The sequence below is a fragment of the Podarcis bocagei genome (genome assembly GCF_964188305.1).
Source record: "Podarcis bocagei genome assembly, chromosome: 4".
NCBI classification, from domain to species: domain Eukaryota; kingdom Metazoa; phylum Chordata; class Lepidosauria; order Squamata; family Lacertidae; genus Podarcis; species Podarcis bocagei.
The window spans coordinates 75411066-75434557 of NC_138128.1; the positions used below are offsets into that span (position 1 = coordinate 75411066).

Genomic DNA, 23492 nt, shown 5'->3' on the forward strand with positions numbered 1-23492 from the left:
AGATGTTAAATTATTTTTGTATGCCACAACTGCTGCTCAAATATTACTAGCTAAGAAGTGGAAAACGCAAGAACTACCAACTGTGGAAGAATGGCAGATGAAGATGATGGACTTTTTGGAGCTAGCCGACCTGACCGGCAGAGTCCGTGACCAGAATGAGGAGGAGTATCAGGAAGAATGGAATAAATTTAATGACTATTTAGCTAAATATATCAAGTTAAATTAATTGGAAAAAGCTTGCAATTACCAGCTAGGCCTAGGAATTAAATAAGTAATGCGAAGAATTACTATATTTAATGCTAAATTGGGAAGAAAGACTGATGTTAAGTGATTAAGTTAAGATTTTAAGAACTTTGATTTGGAAAACTGTTAAAATGATATTCATTGAAATTCAGCTAGGAGGATACGAGGAAGTAATTTAACAAGAAGATTAGGTTTAATAAAGTTATGATTTATGTTTGTCTGTTTATTTGTTAGTGTGTTTTTTAATTTTGTGAAAACCAATAATTTTTTTTTAAAAAAAACACAAAAACCACAGCCACCTGACCACCAGCTGATGTTACTGGGTGATGTCAGCTGATGATTGGGGGTGTGGTTCAATTCCGCTGGGTGCTATGCTGCCAGTCCTATCGCTGCCAGAGAACAAGCTGGCAAAAAAAAAATAAAAAAAAAATCCTCTTGCAGCCAGGAGGATTGCACTTTCCACTCTGAGTTCAATTGTGCTGGATGCTGCTTTGCCAGCATGTTCCCTGCAGAGGATGTACTGCTGAAGTGGCCCCCTCCCCCCATACCCTGCAGCCCAGCTTAGACAGTTGTGTGGAACCACACACTTACCAATCACCTGACACCAAGTGGGTGGCTCTGCCATCTGTCAAAGTTGATGTGCAGGAGTGGAGGGAGAAGATGTGGCCTGCTGGGGCAAAATGGTCCCCAATTCCAGCCCCTCCAAGTGTCCCTATTTTTCAGGGACAGTCCCAGATTTACAGAAGCTGTCTCAGTTTCTTATTTGATCCTGGAATGTCCTACTTTTCCTTAGGATGTCCCTATTTTCATTGGAGAAATGTTGGAGGGCATGTCAAGCCAAGGAGATAAGAAACTATGCAACCTTTAGAAGACATCTGGAGGTTACCCTGTATAGGGAAGATTTTAAGTGTTTAATGTTTTAGGTTTTTATAGTGTTGGGAGCTGCCCAGAGTAGCTGGAGCAACCCAGTGAGATGGGTGGGGCTTTATTTATTTATTTATTTATTTATTTATTTATTTATTTATTTGAATAGGACATCCCTATTTTCACTGGAGAAATGTTGGAGGGTATGCAGTCTTGGTGTAGATGGACTAATGGTCTGCCTCCGTGTAAGGCAGCTTTCTATGTTACTACAAGTCCTTTTACTGTTTCCTTGGTCACTCCAGTCCAGACTTTGTCCCACAATGAACCCTGGGCTTGCCAACCCTGGATGACAGGAGTGCCCGGGGAGAAATTAAAAGTACCCACAAGTCTCTCTCCATTTCCTAGTGTACTCCAGAAATGCATGTGCCACCTGGGGTGGTTTTAGAGTCCCTTTGGGCAGAATTAATTTTGCTAACCTGGAGGATTGGCTGTTCAGGACTGGAGGTGCTTTCTGCTTCACAAGATACTAGTAGTTATGGGGCTCAAAGCCAGGGTAGGTACTGCCAAAAAATGTGACACTATATCCATTACCCCATAGGTGTTTGATCCCTTAAGAAAGCTGTGGTAATCATTCACTGTAGCTGCTTCATCCTTGTCTTTCCTCCTGTTCTTGGGGCAATGCAATACAGTAATGACATTATGTAAGGCAGAACCTGGGGAACCTGCAGCCCTCCAGATATTGCTGAACTCTGATTCCCATCATTCTTACCATTGGCCATGCTGGCTGAGACTGATGGAGGTTGGAGTCCAACAATGCCTGCAGGATCACAGGTTCTCTATCCATGAGGCAGGGGTAAGACCTCTAAGCATAGATGGTATGCCAAAGGTTTACTATAGTAATGGTTATTTAGGGCGCAATTGTATACATGCTTAGTGGAGAATAAGACTCATTGGACATAAAGGGACCTGCTTCTGAGCGGGTGGGATACACATCTAAAAAATTAATATGATTGTGCTATTAAGTCTAGATTCTGTAAATGTTCTTTTCAATAAAGCTACATTATTCTCTTTGTTCTAGACGTGCAGACTAAATCTAGCTCACAGCCTTTATACTGAAATATTGTTATTTGTAACATTTCTCCATTCTGGTTAAATATTTTCCTGCCTTTATTACTGACCTCCAGATTAATTCTGCTGAGATAATGAAAGGCAAAAATGTTCTTAACATAGCTTCTCAGTTCCATTTACCTTAATGCAATTTTTTCCTTTGAAAACAATTCCCATTATATCTTTTTAAAATGAAGTAATCCAACGCTATGCAAAAATATTCTTCTCAATTATGAACAGCCACATTATCTATAAATTCAATATGGAATACACATCATGTGGACCAGGGTCTGTAGGAGGTATTAAAGTTCCAGTTTAGTCTTCTTCTTTTTTAAATAAAAATTAGTTTCCATTGTCCATTTAGTTTCAGATCTCTCTTCCCTGTAGGAATGACAACAGACCTTCTCGAGTTGGTTTTCTGATGTTTTCTCATCCCCACAGGTTGACTGCTCACTCTTCGGTAGCTCTCATTGATTTGAGAGATGACTGGCAGGCAGTATGAGAACATAGCACAGCGGGCAAACATCACACAGGTTTGCCAGCATTCACCCATGTCCTAGAAAGCTTTGGTAACCCCTGGGAAGAAAAGCATGCACACGACAGGATGGGACTAAAAAAATAATTAATTCCTATGTGGTCCTGGGTACAAAGGGTATATTTGTCTTGCAAATGGACAGCAGTGTGTAGTCAGAGGCCAATGTTGTCTTCAGGCAGACAGCATCAGCCTGAGGTCACAACGGCATGTCTCTCCTCTTCAAGAAGACAGTGTCAGCATGAGGTTAAAATGGCCCACTCTCCTTCAGGCAGGCAGCATCAGCAACATGAACACTTGGGCACCATCTCTTCCTCGCTGAGGAGAGCGTATGCAGGTGGGTGTGGCCTCAGCCTGTCATTCTCTTTTTAGGGTGGGCAAAAGCGTTACATGGGCAGGATGGCCACAACTCCCTGTCTCATACACTTAAACAGAAAGTAGCAATTCAAAGGTGCACAATAGTCTACAAATATCGAGGGTTTCAGCAGTACAAAATTGAGACATTCATTTTGGTCTGAAGTTGTTGTTTGTATCATTGGACATACCCATATCATTGGAACATAAGAACAGCTGCTGGATCAGGTCGGGGGGCCCTTCTAGTCTAGCATCTTGTTTTCTCAGTAGCCATCTAGATGCCTGTGGGAATCCCGCAAGCAGGACCCAAATGTAAGAGCACTTTCTTCTCCTGTGACTTCTGTTAACTGGTATTTGGAAGAATACTGCCCCCAACTATGGAGGCAGAACATAGCCATCAAGGCTAGTAGCCCTTGAGAACCTTTACTTCCCTGAATTCCCTTCTAAAACACATGTCTCAATGAGCCATTTCCAGCATTACACCTTCAGCATCTATCTGTATTAGATAATACTTGAAACATTAATTTTTGCTGAATCAATCTCAGTTTTAAGCCTCAGGAGATGTTCTAAAGCCATTTTCTATTGTTTATGTTGTATAACCTGAACTTTTATTTTACAAAAATCCAGTAAGCGTTTATGGGTTTATTGCCCAATTCTGCAGCTGTTCGCTCCCGTGACATGGAGGTGATAGGGATTGCATTGAGAGAGTCTTTTCTTTTCTTTTCTTTTCTTTTCTTTTCTTTTCTTTTCTTTTCTTTTCTTTTCTTTTAAATATAATTTTTATTAACAGGCCAATCAAATCACATTATTTCCAAATCACATTAGTTCCAAATTATACAGCCAAATTTTTTAAATTTTGTTAAGGGTACCCATACTTCAAGCTCCAAACGGGGGTCCAAGCATCACTTTTATTGCTGCTTTAATTAGACAGTTCTATCCAGTTCTATCCGGATAGTCTCTTTATTACTTTCTTCATCTTCTTGTTGTTATTATCGTATATTCCTTTCTTTGCGATCTCTGATAAACTTCACAAGCGGGTTGAGAGCAAACATCCTCTGTGTGGGTTTTACAGTCTCCAAAAATCATATCAGGGACAGCCGCCATTCCACACCTCCGTAAAGAATTTATCCTCGGTCTGTCCAATAATTTTCCCAGGCTTTCCAAGTATATCCGAGGGCTCTGCCAGGTTTAGATCATATTCCAGTCATCATTCACATTCCATTGATCCTGGTCCTCCCCCCCCCCCCCCGTCTTTCTTAGACAAGCCTGTCTTAGCGAGACGCCATTTAAAACTGCGTCATAAAATTTTCCTCCGTTCTCCGGTGTTTACCAATCGTCTCTTTGATCCATAATTCTCTCCACACGGTTCTTAAAATCCTGCTTGTGATTAATAAAATGCAACGATTCTTCTTTCTGAGGTGGAGGGTTATTAATACTCACATAAAGCAAAGAAAAGAAAAGTTTTCCTCCATCCCCCTTCCGTTTCACTCCAAACATACCAGTCTCTTAATGGTGATTCATCACTTGATTTATTTGTCCCGCCTGTTGCTCCGGTCCCAGAGATCCATTAATCAGCAGTCTTAACTCCCGAACCTCGCTTGATGTATGTGCTTCAGCTTCTTTCCAATTATATATTTCCAATTATATTTTCGAGATGAAGCGAACCAGTGCGCTGATTGGAGAAAGCGTCAGGAAGAGCCGACTTCACCGAGGGCTCGTGCCAAGTGACCGGGCACCCCTTTCTTTCGGTCCGGGGGTGCATTATGGACACTGCTGGCAAGGCAGTCCCCCCCCCATCTCCTTGGGGGGTCGGGAAGGCTGCATACTTCCCATAGCAGCCTCTTAATTACCTTGTGTGGGTCGGAGAGATGTTATTGTAAGCCATCTTCCAATGTACCACCTGGTGGCCCCCGAGAGAGTGTTTTCTAAGTCTGAGGAGTTAGGCAAAGCAATTTCTTCTGGCCTGGAATGTTCTGTAGTAGGGAATAAATAACAACTCTCTGAGAGGTGTCTCCTTGCTGTCCATTGCTTCCTCTGAACATAGGGTGGGATGAAGGCCAGAGAAACTGCATCAGATAGCATGGTGTGACTGTGACACTTACCTGATCTCCAGCAAGGTGCAAAGTGGAACCAATGCAGCACTCCTACCAGTGTCTTTACACCAAAATGACCTTGTCACCGCTGTGTTCTTTCTCCTCCTCTCCATCCTGATTTGCTGTAACAATCAAGAGAGATCAGGTGAATGCTGCAGCCCCACCCTGCCATCCACTGCTGCAGGTAATGTGTCAGAAGTTGTGTAAATCAACTCCTTAGGGTGGGGGTGCTTTCTGTTGGGAATTTCCATTCCACCTTTAGTTGCAGACATGGAACTGTTGCGTGTCTCATATCTGTTTACATTCCAGCACGGTTTGCTGGGAACTTCTGTTGCTCTTGACACTCTCTGATGAGACGAAAGAGAGACAACATGTTTTCCTTGTCCTGATTTATGCTTAATAAATCTGTAGCTTGTTAATATGCTTCCACAAGCCTCACGCCACTTCTGTTTGCACAGTATGCTCTGCTGATATAGTGTGCTCAGGCTTTGAAGTCTGAGTTGCTGATTTACATCACACCAGAGATCGGGGGATCGTCACTGCTGGAAGGGCATGATCCAGCTGGGGGCTAGGCAGCTGGCTTCCCGAACCCCGAAGGATGCTGACGCTTTCTAACAAGATGCTTAAATTAAGGCTATAGTCCTAGGCATTCTTGCCAAGATGCGAGAAACACATGGTTGCAGGGTGGGACTGCAGAGCAAACATGTTTAGAATTGGCCTGCAAATCCCACAGGATATTTAGCATATATGTAGCACATTATAAATGTTCAAAAAGCCCCTCATAAAACAGGTCAGTGTTGCTATCCCCATTTTGCAGGTAGAGAGTGGCGCAGCTGAGACAACAGAGCCTTGGCTAAAGCCGCTGGATGAATTTGTGGCTGAGGTGGCATTTAACCAGATATTTTCCTGTTACGTAAAAATTACCAAAAGGATTAAAAAGGCTTGTAAAGACATTGTGATTGGACAATAAGTAATTTTAATGATTTTATAATTTAAAATGGACAGGCGGTATGATGATAAACAATGGAACCAGGAAAGGGAATAGGGGGAAGTCAACTCTACTTTTTTCTATGTTTGAATATGTATTGTTGCTTTTATTTTTTTTGTTTTTTGAAAATTAATAAAAGAATTTTATTTTTTTTAATTACCAAAAGGGAAATACGTTATTGCATGTTCTGCACCCTCCTTCCCACTGTGCCTGGAATCATATTTTAATCAGCCTTTCTGACTTTAGCCTTCAAGCTTGCTATTATATAATTTATGATTAAATATGAACAATCAAGGCCTAAGATGTAGAGCAGATATAAAAAGCATGTTGTGGCAGATCTGGTTAGCCCCCCACTTATGGATGTCCTTATGAGCTGTCTCTCGTGATATTGTACAAAATTGAAACCAATGACATTTAATTACAGAAACATTACAGAATGTCTATGCCACCATGTAACAAAATTTAGAAACAACTTAATCTTTCCCTTTTCTGTACTGCATTGCAAAAACTAATTGCAAAGAAGCTTAGATTTCTGTGATATCCAGAGATTGCCTGTGTCATACAGTTCAAGCTTCTTTAAAGAGCCAAAATAGTTTTCTACTGCATTAATACAATCATTCTTTTTCTCTTCTTTGTTTCATTTTCATCTATATTTGAACAGATCATTTCTCAACTACTCATTATGGATTCTGCTGTACTGTTAATAACTTGCCCTGGAATTATTTGTGCATATTATGAATGATGACCCAACGGCACTTAAAACATTTTGGCCAATACATTTATGTATGTGTGTGTGTACACCCACCCACACACCCCTTGGCTAATTCCGTTCTCTTACATTAGAAGGTTATCTTATCTAGTCTATTAGAATTATTTATATACTATAGCAGATACATCAGTGCTTTCCAAGATTCTGACATTTGGAGTTACACTTTTTTCTCAACTAGAAATTGGAGACACATTTAAGTCTAATTTCCAAAAGTGTTGTTTGTGCAGTAATAAGAATTTACCAACACTTCAATTTATTTTAAACTGTGCACTAGTGTAAACTGGTATACAGTTTATAATAATAACAACAATAATAATTTATTATTTATACCCCGCCCATCTGGCTGAGTTTCCCCAGCCACTCTGGGCTGCTCCCAATCAAGTGTTAAAAACAGTACAGCATTAAATATTAAAAACTTCCTTGGAGGACTTTTAAAGTTATTTCCATGTTGCTTGAGTCCTGGAACTTCTTAACTAATCATTGCCTAAAAGAATGGCAGTGGGGTAGGCTGTGGCAAAAAATAGAATATACTAAGAAGAGCAAGTTCCAAGCAGTCCTGTTACTTGTGCTTTCATCTCAATTGAAAAATTTGCTGGCTCCTAAGATTTGTGCGTGCACAAAATGTTTACCCTTTGTCTATCACTGTTAGCAGACTTATAGTACTTCTGATAGGAATCCATTTTCATAATCAGAACAGTTAAATCAATCTGAATTCCCCATTGCAAACAATGTGGCTGGCAACAGAAACACTAGTGTCTGATCTGCCTGGCCTGCATGCAGAAAGCATAGGTTTTCAAAATACGTAACAAATCAAAGCCAACAATCAAAACTCAACATGTGACTCCTTCAATTATAGATAGCATTGAAAATCGGAACGTGAAAGCTTAAGATAAGAAACTCAGTTCACCTGTATTTGAAATGGAAATTTGCCTTGGGCTCCTTGGCATGCTTAATATATGATCAGTTTATGTGCCAAGCGTTAAAATGTATTAGGACCAACTGGTGTGATCTGAGATCTAAGGGTGCAAATGTCTTGTCAAGTTAAGTACTTTATATATTCTGGGTTAAAGATTCTGTTTAATATCTGGAATATTGAACTATATCCATTTATCTTTTTCCTCTTTCGTATACTTGGTAGCATACAGTATTTAATATTTTTTGAATGGTATGCCTCTTGGGCCTTAGGTTCCTAGTATCAAGGTTCCTTATGTTCCTTGATTCTCTTTAAAAAAGAGATGATGCTTTAGGGATGTTGGAATGTTCGCATGTTGCACAAGCACATCTGAAGTCCCACTTTTTCACCAGAATTTTTTTTGTAAATGAGGCTTGGATATAAAGGGACAAAGCAGGAAAAGAAGGGAGGAAGAACTGATACCCAGTTCATATTCCTGCAGCCCAAACCCAAACATGTTTTCTCAGGCATCCTGCAGAGATGATGCAATTTAGTTGATGTGGATAGGACTGCAGACTTTTTCATGTTGACACACCAGATTTCTTAACCAAATAGTTGTTTCTGCTTGTGAATTGTTCAAAACCACCATAAGAACTTGCATATCATTTAGGAGTTGAAAAAAGGCTTCTTTGCAGTGACAATTTCCTTTACTGAGTTTTGACGGAAAGTAATAGTTCTTTTTCTCCTTGTATCTTATTAATGTCAGGATTGTTTTTGTAGTGGATAGGTGGTAACTGATCTGTGGTATCATTCAATCAATATATACGTTTAAGTTAAATTTTTTTACTGGGCTATAGTGCCTATACACCAGCTCGTCAGGAAAAGGTACAATAAAATGAAGAACCACAGTGATGGTTATAATTATAATAAGCAAGCACAGTTAAACTTATGCTAGCTAAATAGCCTGTCTAATCTTTTAGTAAGATCCCTCTTAAGACATACAGAGAACATTAAAGTGCTTTCCATTGAGGTCACCAGAAGGTCAAATGCTATTCCGTTAGAACCAGCTTTGGATAGGGATGCTCATGTGACCTTTTACAAATCAAAGATTGCCTCACAATTCATGCTAAAAACCTTCTATGCTTTTGGCAGAGCACCTCCTAACTCATGGGTACTTAAAACTTGTGGAAATAAAACTCAAAAAAAGAGCTCTTGGCTGAGCTTTTACACAGAAAGTTTCTTTACATTTTATTTTTAATAAGTCTGAAGATACGACTCCATTCTGAGACTTTCTATGGGGAAGCCCTATGGGATAAAAAGGTCATTATAACTTTAGCTAGTGGTAGCAGTGCCAACGTCTTAGCAATGTGGACTATTGCACTTATAGCATTGCTTAGCCGTCATAAATTATTTGAATACAAAATCGATCATTGGAGGAAAATGCAGTTAATTTTGTTATGGTTCACACCCTTTTATTTTAGTCAGCATGGAAATTACTTAGTAGGATGCAGGATGAATTTTGCCTCCTTCATGCTTTTGAGAGGTACACAATGGGAAAGGCAGCACACATTAGCCCTTTTCAAGTGACCAAGCGAACACGTGAAGGATAATGCCAGGATTGTGCACACTGTCCTTTTTGTAATCTTCATATGTTCATCTGATTGTCTATCTGGTCCTTGCATGCGTGCAGTTTGTACATTCATAAGGTATCTACAAAAGCAGGTTGCAAAATGCAGGTTAGAGCTCGGTTAGAGAAAGTTTATATGCATAATCAGATAATCAAATGTACATGTAGATGTATTCCTGACCCTTCCCTTCATAATAATGTGTACTTTGGTTCCTAGTTCTTATTATACAATCCCTTAGTGCTCGTGTGCCTCGGACTAAATTGATAGAGCAATGTCCCTGAAACTGAGCTCAGGCATCAAACCTGGCAAAGTATTCTGAGCTCTTGTGCCCTTCCTCCAGAGCAGGACAAAGAGAGGTTGCCAGACAAAGCCAGTCCTTGGAAATATGACACAAACAAAACAATTCTCCATGTGGACCCAACTTGGGGGGGGGGGAGTAAGTGAAAGAAAATAAACAAGATGGGAAATGCAGGAACTGATTCTTGTATTGTTACCGACCATTTATTCACTTTCTCTCCCTTCTGCCTAACCATTTCCTTTCTCTACTGTGTCCTGGACTAATAAAAAACATGAGCAGGGAGCCGAAGTACAGCAAGTTCTGGGAGATTTCCACTGGGTATGATGCATGGAGCAATCATGTGAATCAAGACTTAATCCCCACCCCTTTAAAAGTCTTTACTGGTTGGCAAATGGAATTTTAATGCGTTGCATTATTATTAACCTAGGTGTCTACCTTCCATTTTCTTTTTCCTTTCCACTATGGTCCCCAAAAGCTTTTAAAAACAAAAAACAAATACATGGGATTTCTCAAAACTGAAAGATAATGGCTAAGAAGACATTCTACAATTGCCTTAAAAATTCTCTCTCTTTTTAACTTGATTTAACAGTGATTCCAGAGTTTATTGGTCAAGTCAACACTGCATTGGAAAAGATAAGCAGGAATACAATTCATCTGTTTGATGACAATCAGTTTGTTGACATCTCCAAGAAGGTCTATGACACAATTCATGACATTAGATGTTCAGTTATGATGATTCGGGTAAGTGTCTTCATTCTTTCATGCATTGCCAATTAACACAAATTAGTCATGAACAAGAGCTAAAGCCAAGTGACTAAGCAAGTGTGAAAGACAAATTCTTTCAAAAAATAGTTTGCATTTTGTTTCGAGAAACTGCATTCAGAACCAGCCTCTGGAGAGAGAAGGTGTGCAGTGTGTGGTTTCTCCTACTTAGGAAGAATCTGTACTGCTCACAGATATCCTCTTTGTAGACACAAATATGTATGCTTTATGTGTATTCTTTGTCCAAGCCAAATAATATAACAAATAAAACACATTAGCAAAATAAAATAAGCAAGAGTTATTGCATAGAATGTTTGTGTAGCATATGAAGAAGAGTTTTTTGACAGTGTATCGCATTAGCTATACAGAAATTGTTTTGAAATTTAGCAGCTATTTGACAAAGCTTTTACTGTTACTTGATTGAAGGCTAATTTTGGATTATAGAATTGGAAGGGACCATGAGGATCCTCTAGTTCGACCCCCTGCAATGCCGGAATCTTTTGCCCAATGTGGGGCCCAAACCATGGCCCTGAGATTAAGAGTCTCGTTCTGTAACAACATAAAGTAACCCTATTGACAACGCAAGGCAGTAACTTTGGCTGGGATTAAAATTAAAGAGACATTTAATTTCTGTACTGGAACTGCATGAACAGAGGGTATTTGATGAGAGCAGAAGCAATTTTGGTTTCTCAGCCTCCAGCTCCATGATAGACATGGCTTGAAAGTGAATAGCTGTGAATGCTCTCCTTATGTTACAAATGCCCTTCAAGTCATAGAATATTCTAAATCATGGTATATTTTAAGATGGCAAAACCAATGAACTAATTTGTAATTCTAGATTTCTGTTCTATTCTGTTTCACCACCAAGTCTTGTATGTTGGGATTTAGCAGCTATTACGCTTGATTCCATGGCTCATAGATTCCTTCCTGGAAAACAGGTGTGCTCTCCTGACATTCTGCTGAACCCGGCTGTGAATGATTGTGTGCTCTTGGGTTTGAGAGAATACATGTCCCATGTGCTTTTGTGCTTATGAAAATCCTAAAGAAATGTAGATTCCTCATCCTGCCAAAATGAATAAGATTGTGTTAAATGGCAACTTCTTTCACATTCTTCACACACATTACATGCAAATTATGCAGAGCAAACACTTTTGCTACATTATCAATATGTTCATTTTTTCTAAGAACAAAGTATAAATATACGCAGGATGAAAGGATAAAAGTTTTCAAGGGATGTTTACTGCCTTATATCTGAAGAGGAAGATCAATTTTATTTCCCAAACATGCATTTTCATGTGCTTTGGTATAATGAAATATGGGGACTTTTCTGTAGGAGATACTTCTAAAATACTGGTAGCAGATTACTGCATGGAGACTGTGAGACATGGGAGTGTTCAGGATTGGGCTTGCATCTAAATTAGCAAATGAACTGAAAATCCCAAATTAGCTCATTCACAGTGTTGTTAATGGTGCTACACCTAGTATGGATGTTAAAATCATGTATGAAATGCACTCGCCATTTAGAGCACTCACCTTGGTAATACCCAGTAAAATAACCATTAAAATATGTCCCTGTCTTCTTGCTGTGCTTGTACAGTGTGATGAGGTCAGAAAAAGATCTGTTGCGAATGTGACAGGGGGAATGGAGGTGACTTTTTGCAGAGGATGTAGGAAGAAGTGAACACTTTAGTAAACACTGAGCAGAGCTTTCTCCGCTCCAGAAATCCTCTAGTTTTATTGAAACTCTTATTTTTATTCTTTTGCTCCCCTTGAGATTCCTTGGACATTCCATCAGAGACCAAACCTCCAAATTCTACTCAAATTTTGCTTTAGGCAAAATTGGTTGCAGCTCTGCTTTCGACATCCATCAGAGTCCTGAAATAACAGCTTAGTGCTTGATAGCACAGGAACAGTTGCACTTTTCTCGCTCTCTCTCTTGCTCCCTCATTCTCTCCTAGACAGGCTAGCTGAAAACTCTTGCTAGACTATTATGGAACAGGACATTCCAGCAGAGGTGTTTAGTCCTATGATTATCGAAATCTAGTTTTTCTGTGCCACATGAAAATAGGCTTAACGTTATGGCAGGTTTTCAAGCAGCCCTTGCCTGTTCGCCTGTATCAAGTGAGAGTCACCTCACGATGAGGAAAGGACACTTTCAGCGCTCCTTTTCTTTTAGGCCACCAATTGCTAACATAGGCACGTATGGGAAGGCAGACTAGAAAATATTTTTGTGGGCTAGTCTCTTCTGTGTCCATATTTGGAAGGCTATGGGCAAGATAGGTTTGGAGGAGCAATGCTGATCTGACCCAATAGAATTTGTACTGCTAGACTTCACAACATGTGTTCCTATCAAAAATAGAAGTCACTATTTTCTGTCATTCATTTGAGTGATCATCTTATGTTGGAAGCGGGGAGAGGGTAGTTCTCTTATTCTAGTAATATTTGCATTTGGTTTTCTATAGTTATAGTTGTTTGAATTGTGTCAGGATTCCCTTCCTTATTGTGTGAGTCACTCTGAGGCTTCTTTTGTAAAAAAGCCACAACAACCAACCAGCAGATTAATATAATTATAATACATAACATATAATACATTTCATTATTTGTTAATAGTACTTATGCCTTGCCTTTCCATTTTGAATATAATGCTTTATCAGGCTGTAAATGGTCTTGTCCAGGAACAGTTCCTGCGGTTTGTAATGCTGCTAGTATTTATTTTTTAAAACACCCCTCAGTAGAAACTCTTCATTCTTCCCCCATACCCAAAAGACAGCTGTTACACAGCTTGTTCATTTCTGCCATTTTTAATTCACCCTACTCAAGGGCTTACAGCAGGGATGGGAAACATGTGGATCTTCGAATGTTGTTGGACTGCAAGTCCCATCATCACTGACCATTGTCCTTTCTGGCTGGGGCTAATGGAAGTTGGGGGTCAAATAATGTATGGAGGGCTGCAGGTTCCTTGCGGATGGGCTAGCAGGTGCTAAGGAGAATGAATGGGAAAGTAGGAATCGCAGCAAATTAGTCCTAGGCAGGTGCCCATGTTTCCCAGATACTGGTGCCAGCTGTTACCTTATCTGCATTAGAATATGCTTAACATTGGCAACTCAAGGAAAAGTCAGAAGAAGTTAAATAGTCCAATACGCCATCTGGACATTTCTGTTTCATTGACTTTGTTACAAGAGCGTGACACCTGAAGTGTTTCTGAGGTTTGCTTTAGTAACAGAGGGCACACTTCCCCTTACCCTTGAACCAGAGATCTGGTTCAGAACAGTGCCTCACAAAATGAGTCGAAATAAAGAATTCCATGCATTTTGAAAGGAGGTGCATTCATATTCCTAATTAGATACCATCCAATTAGTTGTAAGAAACAGAACTAATACCTGCCTATAAGGCACTTCAGTATCTCTAAATGCTATTTACGCACAAGCACTGTCTGCAGCAGCCAAGGTGAGGGAAGTAACATGCTTTACAGCCAACTGCTGGGACACATTGACTCCCTGCCAAACACACTGGGCTTCTGATTACACAAGGATCTGAGTACTGATGCGAGCAACAAAATTCTTGATCAAAATATAACTGGGAGATGTAAATGAACAAGGACACAAATTCATGGGGTTCCTTTCAACAAGAAAGGAAAAGGAGAATCTCTCAGTGGGAACAGCATGGCAACTATTTCAACCATGAAATGACTGTGGGGTATTTTTTTTCAATTAAAAAACCTGCTAAAAACAACCAGTCTGCCAAAAGTAATTATTAGCTTAGATTGTCAGTGGTATAGTTCAAAGTTTAAGCAACCTCTCAAATGTGTAAAATGTTAGGAAGCATTGGGGGGAGTTCAAAGGCAGGTACTTTGCCCTACTACGGACTCTATTATTGCTCTGCTAGGAGATTTGATGAATTAGGGCAAATTAGACCTAAACCTGATGACTGGTTCAGAAATGTACCATTTTGTGTTCATTTCAACACATCAATCAGACTGCAGACCAGATCTAGCTATAAGTGATTTGAACATTACACTATTAGTAGGGAATCAGTGATAAAGTGAAGCCTGTTTGTAAATTAGTTACATATGTATTTACCATTTTATTGGGAAATATATATGTAAGGAGCATATGGATTTGGCATTGTATTGCTTGAACCTGTAATTCTATGGCAGTCTGGATGGCCTTTTTAAAGCAGCAACTGAGGACTAAAAGGTTAGGAAAGCGGAGTTCTGGTTCATAGCACTGTTTATGTGGGGTGGCTGAATGGTATCTAGGCAGCTGTCTGTGCTGCATATTATTTGATGCCAGCCGAGTACTGGAGCCTCAAACATGATACTCTTTGAATACCTGTAAAAGTGACATGGGGTCACCGTCTGGGGCTCTGCATGGAAATGAAAAAGCTACACAGAGCAAAAATGACTAGAAATCATAATAACTCACCACAGGCAGTTGTTTGAACAATATCAAACTGTAAATTCAGCAGCAGTCATGAATCAGAGCACACAAAGCTTCTCCGCCCCCTAATCATCAGAATGCAACATTTTGAATTTAATCCTTATTAATTTAAATGTTTGAAATGTTTCTGTGCACATAAAGGTGGGAAAACATAGAACCATCCTCTTCCATTGAGATAAATGTGGCAGCTCCTGTGAGCACTTGACTTCTGTGTGTGCTTCAATTTCCCAGCCAGAAAAGATGCCATATTTACTCGAGTCAAATGTGCACTTCTATTTTCAGAAAGTTGAAAAAAAAAGTATTTGTAAATGTGTCATTAAATCAAAGCACACCTTAATTTTTGCAACGTAATTTGGCCAAAACAGGTGAGCATTAGATTCAAGTAAATACAGTAATTGCTTCATGGTAAAGAGCTATGAAATCTTCTGCATAAATTTTAGTTTCAATCACAATAGAGTTTTAACTTCCAGGTTTCTATTGAGAGTTATAATAGTCTGTTTTAGGATATATCAATGGAATTCTGGACTAGTGAACCACTGACCAGCTCTTCCATCATAACTTCACTCAGTTTTCAAGGTATTCTAATAGCGATATCATTGTTTGTTTTAGTAGATCTTGTTCTTGCCAAGTTCCTGAGGGCTAGGCCGATAAAATATGATCACGTCACCAGGACTTTATGTCATTTCTGCTAAACCTCTCCCTTCTTCCTTCACAAATGAAAGGTGAATTCTGAAATGTTCATACATTATACAAATTGTAATTGTACAAATTAAGTACATTCTCACATGCTTGCTTATCACGTGTGATTTATCTACTGCTGTTTATAGGGAGGGAATCATAGCTGCCAGCAGTAGAGCATGCATTTCTTACATAGAAAGCTCCAGATCTACACCATTCACTTAAAGCATTGTGGCTTCCCCCCAAGAATCCTGGTACCTGTAGTTTACCCCTCACAGAGCTGCAGTTCCTACCAGCCTTAATAAATTGCAGTTCCCAGGGTTCTTAGAATCATAGAATCATAGAATCATAGAGTTGGAAGAGACCACAAGGGCCATCGAGTCCAACCCCCTGCCAAGCAGGAAACACCATCAGAGCACTCCTGACATATGGTTGTCAAGCCTCTGCTTAAAGACCTCCAAAGTAGGAGACTCCACCACACTCCTTGGCAGCAAATTCCACTGTCGAACAGCTCTTACTGTCAGGAAGTTCTTCCTAATGTTTAGGTGGAATCTTCTTTCTTGTAGTTTGGCTCCATTGCTCCGTGTCCGCTTCTCTGGAGCAGCAGAAAACAACCTTTCTCCCTCCTCTATGTGACATCCTTTTATATATTTGAACATGGCTATCATATCACCCCTCAACCTCCTCTTATCCAGGCTGAACATGCCCAGCTCCCTTAGCCGTTCCTCATAAGGCATCGTTTCCAGGCCTTTGACCATTTTGGTTGCCCTCCTCTGGACACGTTCCAGTTTGTCAGTGTCCTTCTTGAATTGTGGTGCCCAGAACTGGACACAGTACTCCAGGTGAGGTCTGACCAGAGCAGAATACAGTGGCACTATTACTTCCCTTGATCTAGATGCTATACTCCTATTGATGAGGCCCAGAATTGCATTGGCTTTTTTAGCTGCCGCGTCACACTGTTGGCTCATGTCAAGTTTGTGGTCAACCAAGACTCCTAGATCCTTTTCACATGTACTGCTCTCAAGCCAGGTGTCCCCCATCTTGTATTTGTGCCTCTCATTTTTTTTGCCCAAGTGCAATACTTTACATTTCTCCCTGTTAAAATTCATCTTGTTTGTTTTTGCCCAGTTCTCTAATCTGTCAAGGTCGTTTTGAAGTGTGATCCTGTCCTCTGGGGTGTTAGCCACCCCTCCCAGTTTGGTGTCATCTGCAAATTTGATCAGGATGCCCTTGAGTCCATCATCCAAGTCGTTGATAAAGATGTTGAATAAGGCCGGGCCCAAGACAGAACCCTGTGGCACCCCACTAGTCACTCTTCTCCAGGATGAAGAGGAACCATTGATGAGCACCCTTTGGGTTCGGTCAGTCAGCCAGTTACAAATCCACTGAGTGGTAGCATAGTCAAGACCGCATTTTACCAGCTTCTTTACAAGAATATCATGGGGCACCTTGTCAAATGCCTTACTGAAATCAAGGTAGGCTATATCCACTGAGTTCCCTTCATCTACCAGGCTTGTAATTCTGTCAAAAAACGAGATCAGGTTAGTCTGACATGACTTATTTTTCAGAAATCCATGCTGACTATTGGTGATCACAGCATTCCTTTCTAGGTGCTCACAGACTGTTTTCTTAATGATCTGCTCCAGAATCTTCCCTGGTATTGATGTCAGACTGACTGGGCGGTAATTATTTGGGTCCTCTTTTTTCCCCTTTTTGAAAATAGGGACAACATTTGCCCTCCTCCAGTCTGCCGGGACTTCGCCTGTTCTCCAGGAATTCTCAAAGATGACTGCCAGTGGTTCTGAGATCACATCTGCCAGTTCTTTTAATACTCTTGGATGCAGTTCATCTGGCCCTGGAGACTTGAATACATCTAAACTAGCCAAGTATTCTTGTACTATCTCCTTAGTTATTCTGGGCTGTGTTTCCTTTGCTGACTCATTTGCTCCAAATTCTTCAGGTTGGGCATTGTTTTCTTTATCGGAGAAGACTGAGGCAAAGAAGGCATTGAGGAGTTCAGCCCTTTCTGTGTCCCCTGTTTGCATTTCACCATCTTCTCCTCTGAGTGACCCCACTGTTTCTTTGTTCTTCCTTTTGCTACGAACATACCCATAAAAGCCTTTTTTGTTGCTTTTAACCTCTCTAGCAAGCCTGAGTTCATTCTGTGCTTTAGCTTTTCTGACTTTGTGTCTACACGTGCTGGCTATTTGTTTGAATTCCTCTTTGGTGGTTTCCCCCCTTTTCCATTTTTTTGTACACATCCTTTTTTAATCTTAACTCAGTTAAAAGTTCTTTAGATAGCCACCCTGGCTTCTTTAGGCACCTTCCATGTTTCCGTCTCATTGGTATTGCCTGACATTGTGCTTTTATTATCTCCCTCTTAACAAACTCCCAGCCATCATGAACTCCCTTTCCTTTTAGTATTACTGCCCATGGGATCTCACCCAGCACTTCCCTAAGTTTTATGAAGTCGGCTTTCTTAAAGTCAAGAAATTGAGTCCTAGCATGCTTGGCTGCTCCTTTCCGCTGTATAGTAAACTTCAGAAGAGCATGATCACTCGCGCCTAATGATCCTTCCACTTCTACCCCACTAACCAGCTCATCAACATTGGTTAGGACCAGATCTAAAATGGCTGTTCCTCTTGTTGCTTCTCCCACTTTCTGGACAATGAAGTTGTCTGCAAGGCCAGTGAGGAATCTGTTTGACCTTATGCTCTTGGCTGAGTTTGACATCCAACAAATATCCGGGTAATTGAAGTCCCCCATTACTACTATCTCCCTTCCTTTTGCATGCTTGGCCATCTGTTCCAGGAAGGCATCATCTATGTCCTCCGTTTGGCTTGGAGATCTATAGTAAACTCCCACAATGAGGTCTCTGTTATTCTTCTCTCCCTTAATTTTGACCCAAATGCTCTCACTTTGGCTTTGAGGTTCTAAATCTTGGATCTCTTCACAGGTATACACATCCCTGACATATAACGCCACTCCTCCTTCTTTGTTGTTGTTGTTTAGTTGTTTAGTCGTGTCTGACTCTTCGTGACCCCATGGACCAGAGCTATCTAAGCCATAGTGTGGATGTGACCCTTGTTTCAATTCCTGGCATGTCCAGCATAGAAAGACCCTGGAGAGCTGCTGCCAGCGAAGGGGAGTTAATGCTGCACTAGATGGATAGTTAGTTTGCCCTGGTATAAAGCAGCTTACTATGAGGAGAAGACCTATAACTCACCTTGATATTTCACTGGTCATTGCTTATACAGCTACGGACTTTGCTTAACAAAGCTAGAATCTTGTTTTAAAAAATAAAATGAAAACGAGGGGTGTGTTTCACCATCTATTCGCAACAATGCTTGTGCATTGCGGTTTTGGAATTGGGGCATGAGTTCAGCCATGCTAATAACTGGATAAGACTACTTTAGCTCTTTCCCTTCACTTGTAAGTTCCACGGACTGTGAGGTTGCCTCCTTGTGCTAGGCCTGACCCCATACATTGCTTTGGTGGCTTAAGCTGGTGTTCTTTTGATGTTTTTCCCCCTTCCTCCTTTGAGTGTGAACAAAAGGGCAGTCCTTTTGTCTCCAGCCCTCTCTGGTCCTGAAATGTTGCTCTGCTACTGTGTTGATCCCTGCCCTTCTTCTTTGCAAGTCTTTTTGAGCCTATTCAGTTTGCTGCCATCTCTATTTTTGTGGCTTTGTATTCAGAACAAGAGATGGTTTTCATTCTCTGATTATAATTACGCCACTGGAGTCAGAGGTTAAGGTTACGAAGGTTGCATCTTTGGGCACGGGAAAGACTTTTATTTTTCTGTCCTCAGTAGTGATAATTGAAGGTTTCATGGGCTGCTTTTTTGTTGTCATGGTCAGTCCACAACGTTTCATTTTGTTCATTGGCTATCTTGCACAACTTACTTATAAATGCCTTATAGACCTTAAAAGAAAGCCGTAGAGTCTTCAAGCGAAGGGAAGCTTAGTTCAGGCAAGTCTGAAAACTCACATACTCTTCAAATTGTTCCACAGCTCAACAAACAGTCTACATATTGATGGCAGTGGATTTCTGTTATCTGTTCTCCAGTGTGGACACTGCAAATGAAAGTGCTTGTAAGCAAGTCATGTGTAATGAATGAATCAATCTGTTTCTACTCCTCTTTTGCATGTGTTTACTTGGCCAATTAAGGCCTGTATCTGCATTAATATGCTATTTATTTTTATCTGATGTCCACACAAACATTGTAATTTAAAAACATGTTCAAAAATATATATTCTCTTAATATATGCACATCTAAACACTGCTTGCCACTCCAATCTCCAAGCAGTGAGAGACTCCAGGGATTTCAAGTGCTTACCCTTGGTTTCCTTGGAAGGAAGGTCAGTGGAGACTATGGTGTCTTTAATATCTATGGTTTTATTTACGCATATATACAACCTTGAGCATAGGATGTAAGGACTCACAATCTTTTTACATACATATATGCACATGCACATGTAACTCACCTGGGGGTCTTTCCCCTAAAAAAAAGCCCAGGCATACGCACAATATTCTGAGATACTATAGCATGTTAGTGCTCCATGTCCTTGATTTAGAGGACAGCACAACAACCATTCTTTAATGCTTTTTATACTGTTGTTGGGAACCATGCTGACAGTAGCGCTCTCATGACTACAGTGCTTGCGCAGCCAAAGGTAAACATTGCTGGGCTGGACCCTGGTGTTGTGGGTGCCTGTGCTCCTGCTTCCTACTACTTCTGCCTTTTCGTGGCAGTGGAGAATAAAGCTGGACTTTGAGGAAATGGTGTGATGGAGAACAGTGGAGACTGGAAGACAGGAGGACTCGGTGCCAGAAGCGAGAAGGCAGAGGAGCAAGCCAGAACATCTGCAGCTGAGAGATGCACCAGATATGAAATGAACTCCTCTTCTTCCTTATTTGATATCTATGTATCCAACTGACACAGCCAAGGGAGCTATCTAAGAACAGCACTCCTTGATTCCCACTGCTTAAAAAATTAAAAATCAACTGTTAAGTGGAAGACTCATTGTTTCAGCTAAAATGGCACATTGTTTTGTCCATTGTGTACATTCACCAGCACATAGTTTTGCAAGTGAAACCAGGCTACATAATGAATGCTTTTTTCTGGTTCTCCTTGAACTGTCTGCATTATGTTTGCTCCAATGCTCTTGTTGGGATTTGTGGCTACTCTGCAGAATTAAAATAGATATAAACTGATCACTGTCATGAGATCAAATAGATGGGATTGTGTGTTTACTTCTGGCCAACATTTCTTTTCCTAATCTCAAGAGATAATCAGCTCTTTGAAATATTGCTTCTCCCTGATCTCATAGGACTGGGCTGAATGTTCATTTGAAGCAATTCACTGACCACTTAACAATGGCACAAACTGTCTCTGTTGATTTAATTTCTCGCCTTGACAGTATTTTGGAGCTGCACCAAATATCCACTTGTTTCAATGTTGTGGATAAAAGTAGAGCTTCCAAGGATATAAAAATGTTCTCGAACTTTCCCCGCACTCAGTTTGTTAGCTGCCTTTATCCACCTCAACAGCTGATGCTTTAGCATTGTGTGTGCGCGTGCGTGCGTGCGTGCGTGCACGTGTGTACACACACACACATAATTAGATGGTTTTCTTCATGGTAATGGTGTTCTGCTCCAGCCACAGGGATTGTGTAGTGAGTGTGAAGATGGTATTATATTGCATGGCCTATCAAAATATGAGTGAGGGCAGTATTTTCTGAATCAGGCTTGCCCTTAACATGGCTTTTTGTCTCCTCCTTTAACATGGCCTCCCCCACTGCAAATTGCTTTTCAAAAATGCCCCACTGTGTCAGTTGCTGGAAATAAGCAGGTTCTGTTTGTAGCTTTCCCATGGGCATCTGGTTGGTCATTTGAGAACAGAATGCTAGACTAGATGAGCTTTTGGGTTGATTCAGCAGGGCCGCTCTTATATTTTTATGTGCAAGTGATAGTGTGAAGATCTCTTTGCTTTAAAGTTCTCTAGAAAAAGGATTGGTGGGAAGCTGGAGTCTGACTAAATTCATTCTTAAAATGGAGTGTTGGAGGAGTGAGGTTCTACTAGTTTTCAGGTTGCACCTAGGAATGCCAGCTGCAAATTCCATGGCTTTAACATCTGCCAACTTTTTTTCTCTCCCTTCCCTGCTGCTTTGTTTAACATGCAGCTGATGAAGAGCTATGAAGAACCCAAAACCTTGCTCAGTATTTTATGAGTTTTTGGTTGGTTCTAATAAATGTATTGCCTCCCCGTGGATAAATAGGTACCGCTTACCAGCGGGAAGGTAAACGGCGTTCCGTGTGCTGCGCTGGCTCGCCAGATGCAGCTTTGTCACGCTGGCCACGTGACCCGGAAGTGTCTCCGGACAGCGCTGGCCCCCGGCCAATAGATGTGAGATGGGCGCACAAACCCCAGAGTCTGTCAAGACTGGCCCGTTCGGGCAGGGGTACCTTTACCTTTACCTTTAATAAATGTATTGCCTCCCCGTGGATTTTGGACTTTTTCTCTGTTGGAACAGCATAGCTTCTATACTTTTTAATATGTGGAGAACTATGAGTTTTAAGAAGATCACAGTATACGGTGTGAGTGTATTGTACCTTATACTAGAGCAGTGAGCCAGATTGCTAGATATTATATTGCTTTATTCCTACATTCGATTTATTCCTACACTCAATACAAGAATTGAGCACCCAGCCTGAACTCCCCTTCTATTATATGAGCACTGTAGCAAGACCATAGATTCCCACTTTATTGTCTCTTTATAACACTCGAGGGAATGCTGTAAGAGTGAATCACATACATAATGATAAATTTGCCAGGTAGTGTGTGGATCTGAAGGTAAGGAATTTTCTAAAGTTACTCAGACTTGGTTCAGGTTTTAAATTAAATTGCATACTGTGCAGACATGCAGCAAAATAAGAATTTGGGCAAAACATGCCCCATAATTAGTAAAAAGCTAAATTCCACCTTAAGGGCAAATATCATCATCATCATCATCATCAAGCCTTTATTGGCATCACTTACAAACATTCAGAATAAATAGGCCAATGCGATCTCATTGCCATTTCAACAGTACAGTCATTTGCCAAAGGGAAGAAGAGGCGAGCAATCTATTTCACCTCTGTGGGACTCCAGCAAGGGCAGGGTCCTGTAGCGTACTTCGGCAGCAGAAAATCAAACAGAGGAACTTGGCTACTGTCTTGGTGAGCTCCTGGTCTCTCCCCTGTAATAAGAAGCGTATAACCTTTGTCTCTGGTTTCCATGTTGGGATACATAGGTGGTCTAAGAATTGTTGGTGGAGATCATCATATATTTTACAATGAAGGGCCATGAGAGCTAGAGTTTCCACCAGGTGGGCGTCACATGGGCAGATCCTATCTCCTTCTGCCATACCCACAAACCTACCCCAAAGGAGGTTAGAAGGATTACAATTGAACCTTAAGGGCAAATACCAGCCACACAACAGAAACTTCCATTTCCAGAAATGAAATGTATGCAATTAAAAGAAGCATATCTGAACCAAACCTGCAAAGTTTCAAAGTGAAGGGGGAGCAGTGAGTGAGGATCTCGGAAGAAGTAAGAGTGAGGAAAGCACAACTTGATTATAAAAGCGAAAGCACTCCATACCAGGTGCCCTCCATATATTGTTGGACTGCAACTTCCCTCAACCCCAGCGAGCATGAAAAATGCCCAGACATGATGGGAGTTGCGGTCTTAACAACACCTAGAGGCCACTGCATTGGCTACCTGTGCTCTGTACAATCCATCACTAGACACTTTGCTCCCTAACTTAGGCCTGGGGAAGGTGGAACAGGATGAGAGGTTGCAGA

General features: G+C 40.8%; 1 protein-coding gene across 5 annotated transcripts in view; it reads left to right on the forward strand.

The window, feature by feature from the left end:
- Positions 1-23492, forward strand: part of CTNNA3 (catenin alpha 3) — a 559480-nt gene that overhangs the window by 455337 nt on the left and 80651 nt on the right. For all 5 annotated transcript variants that reach the window (XM_081190844.1, XM_081190843.1, XM_081190842.1 and 2 more), the window contains one exon: positions 10358-10509. In XM_081190844.1, coding sequence (XP_081046970.1) covers positions 10358-10509 — 152 coding nt within the window. The remainder of the gene's footprint in view (positions 1-10357; positions 10510-23492) is intronic.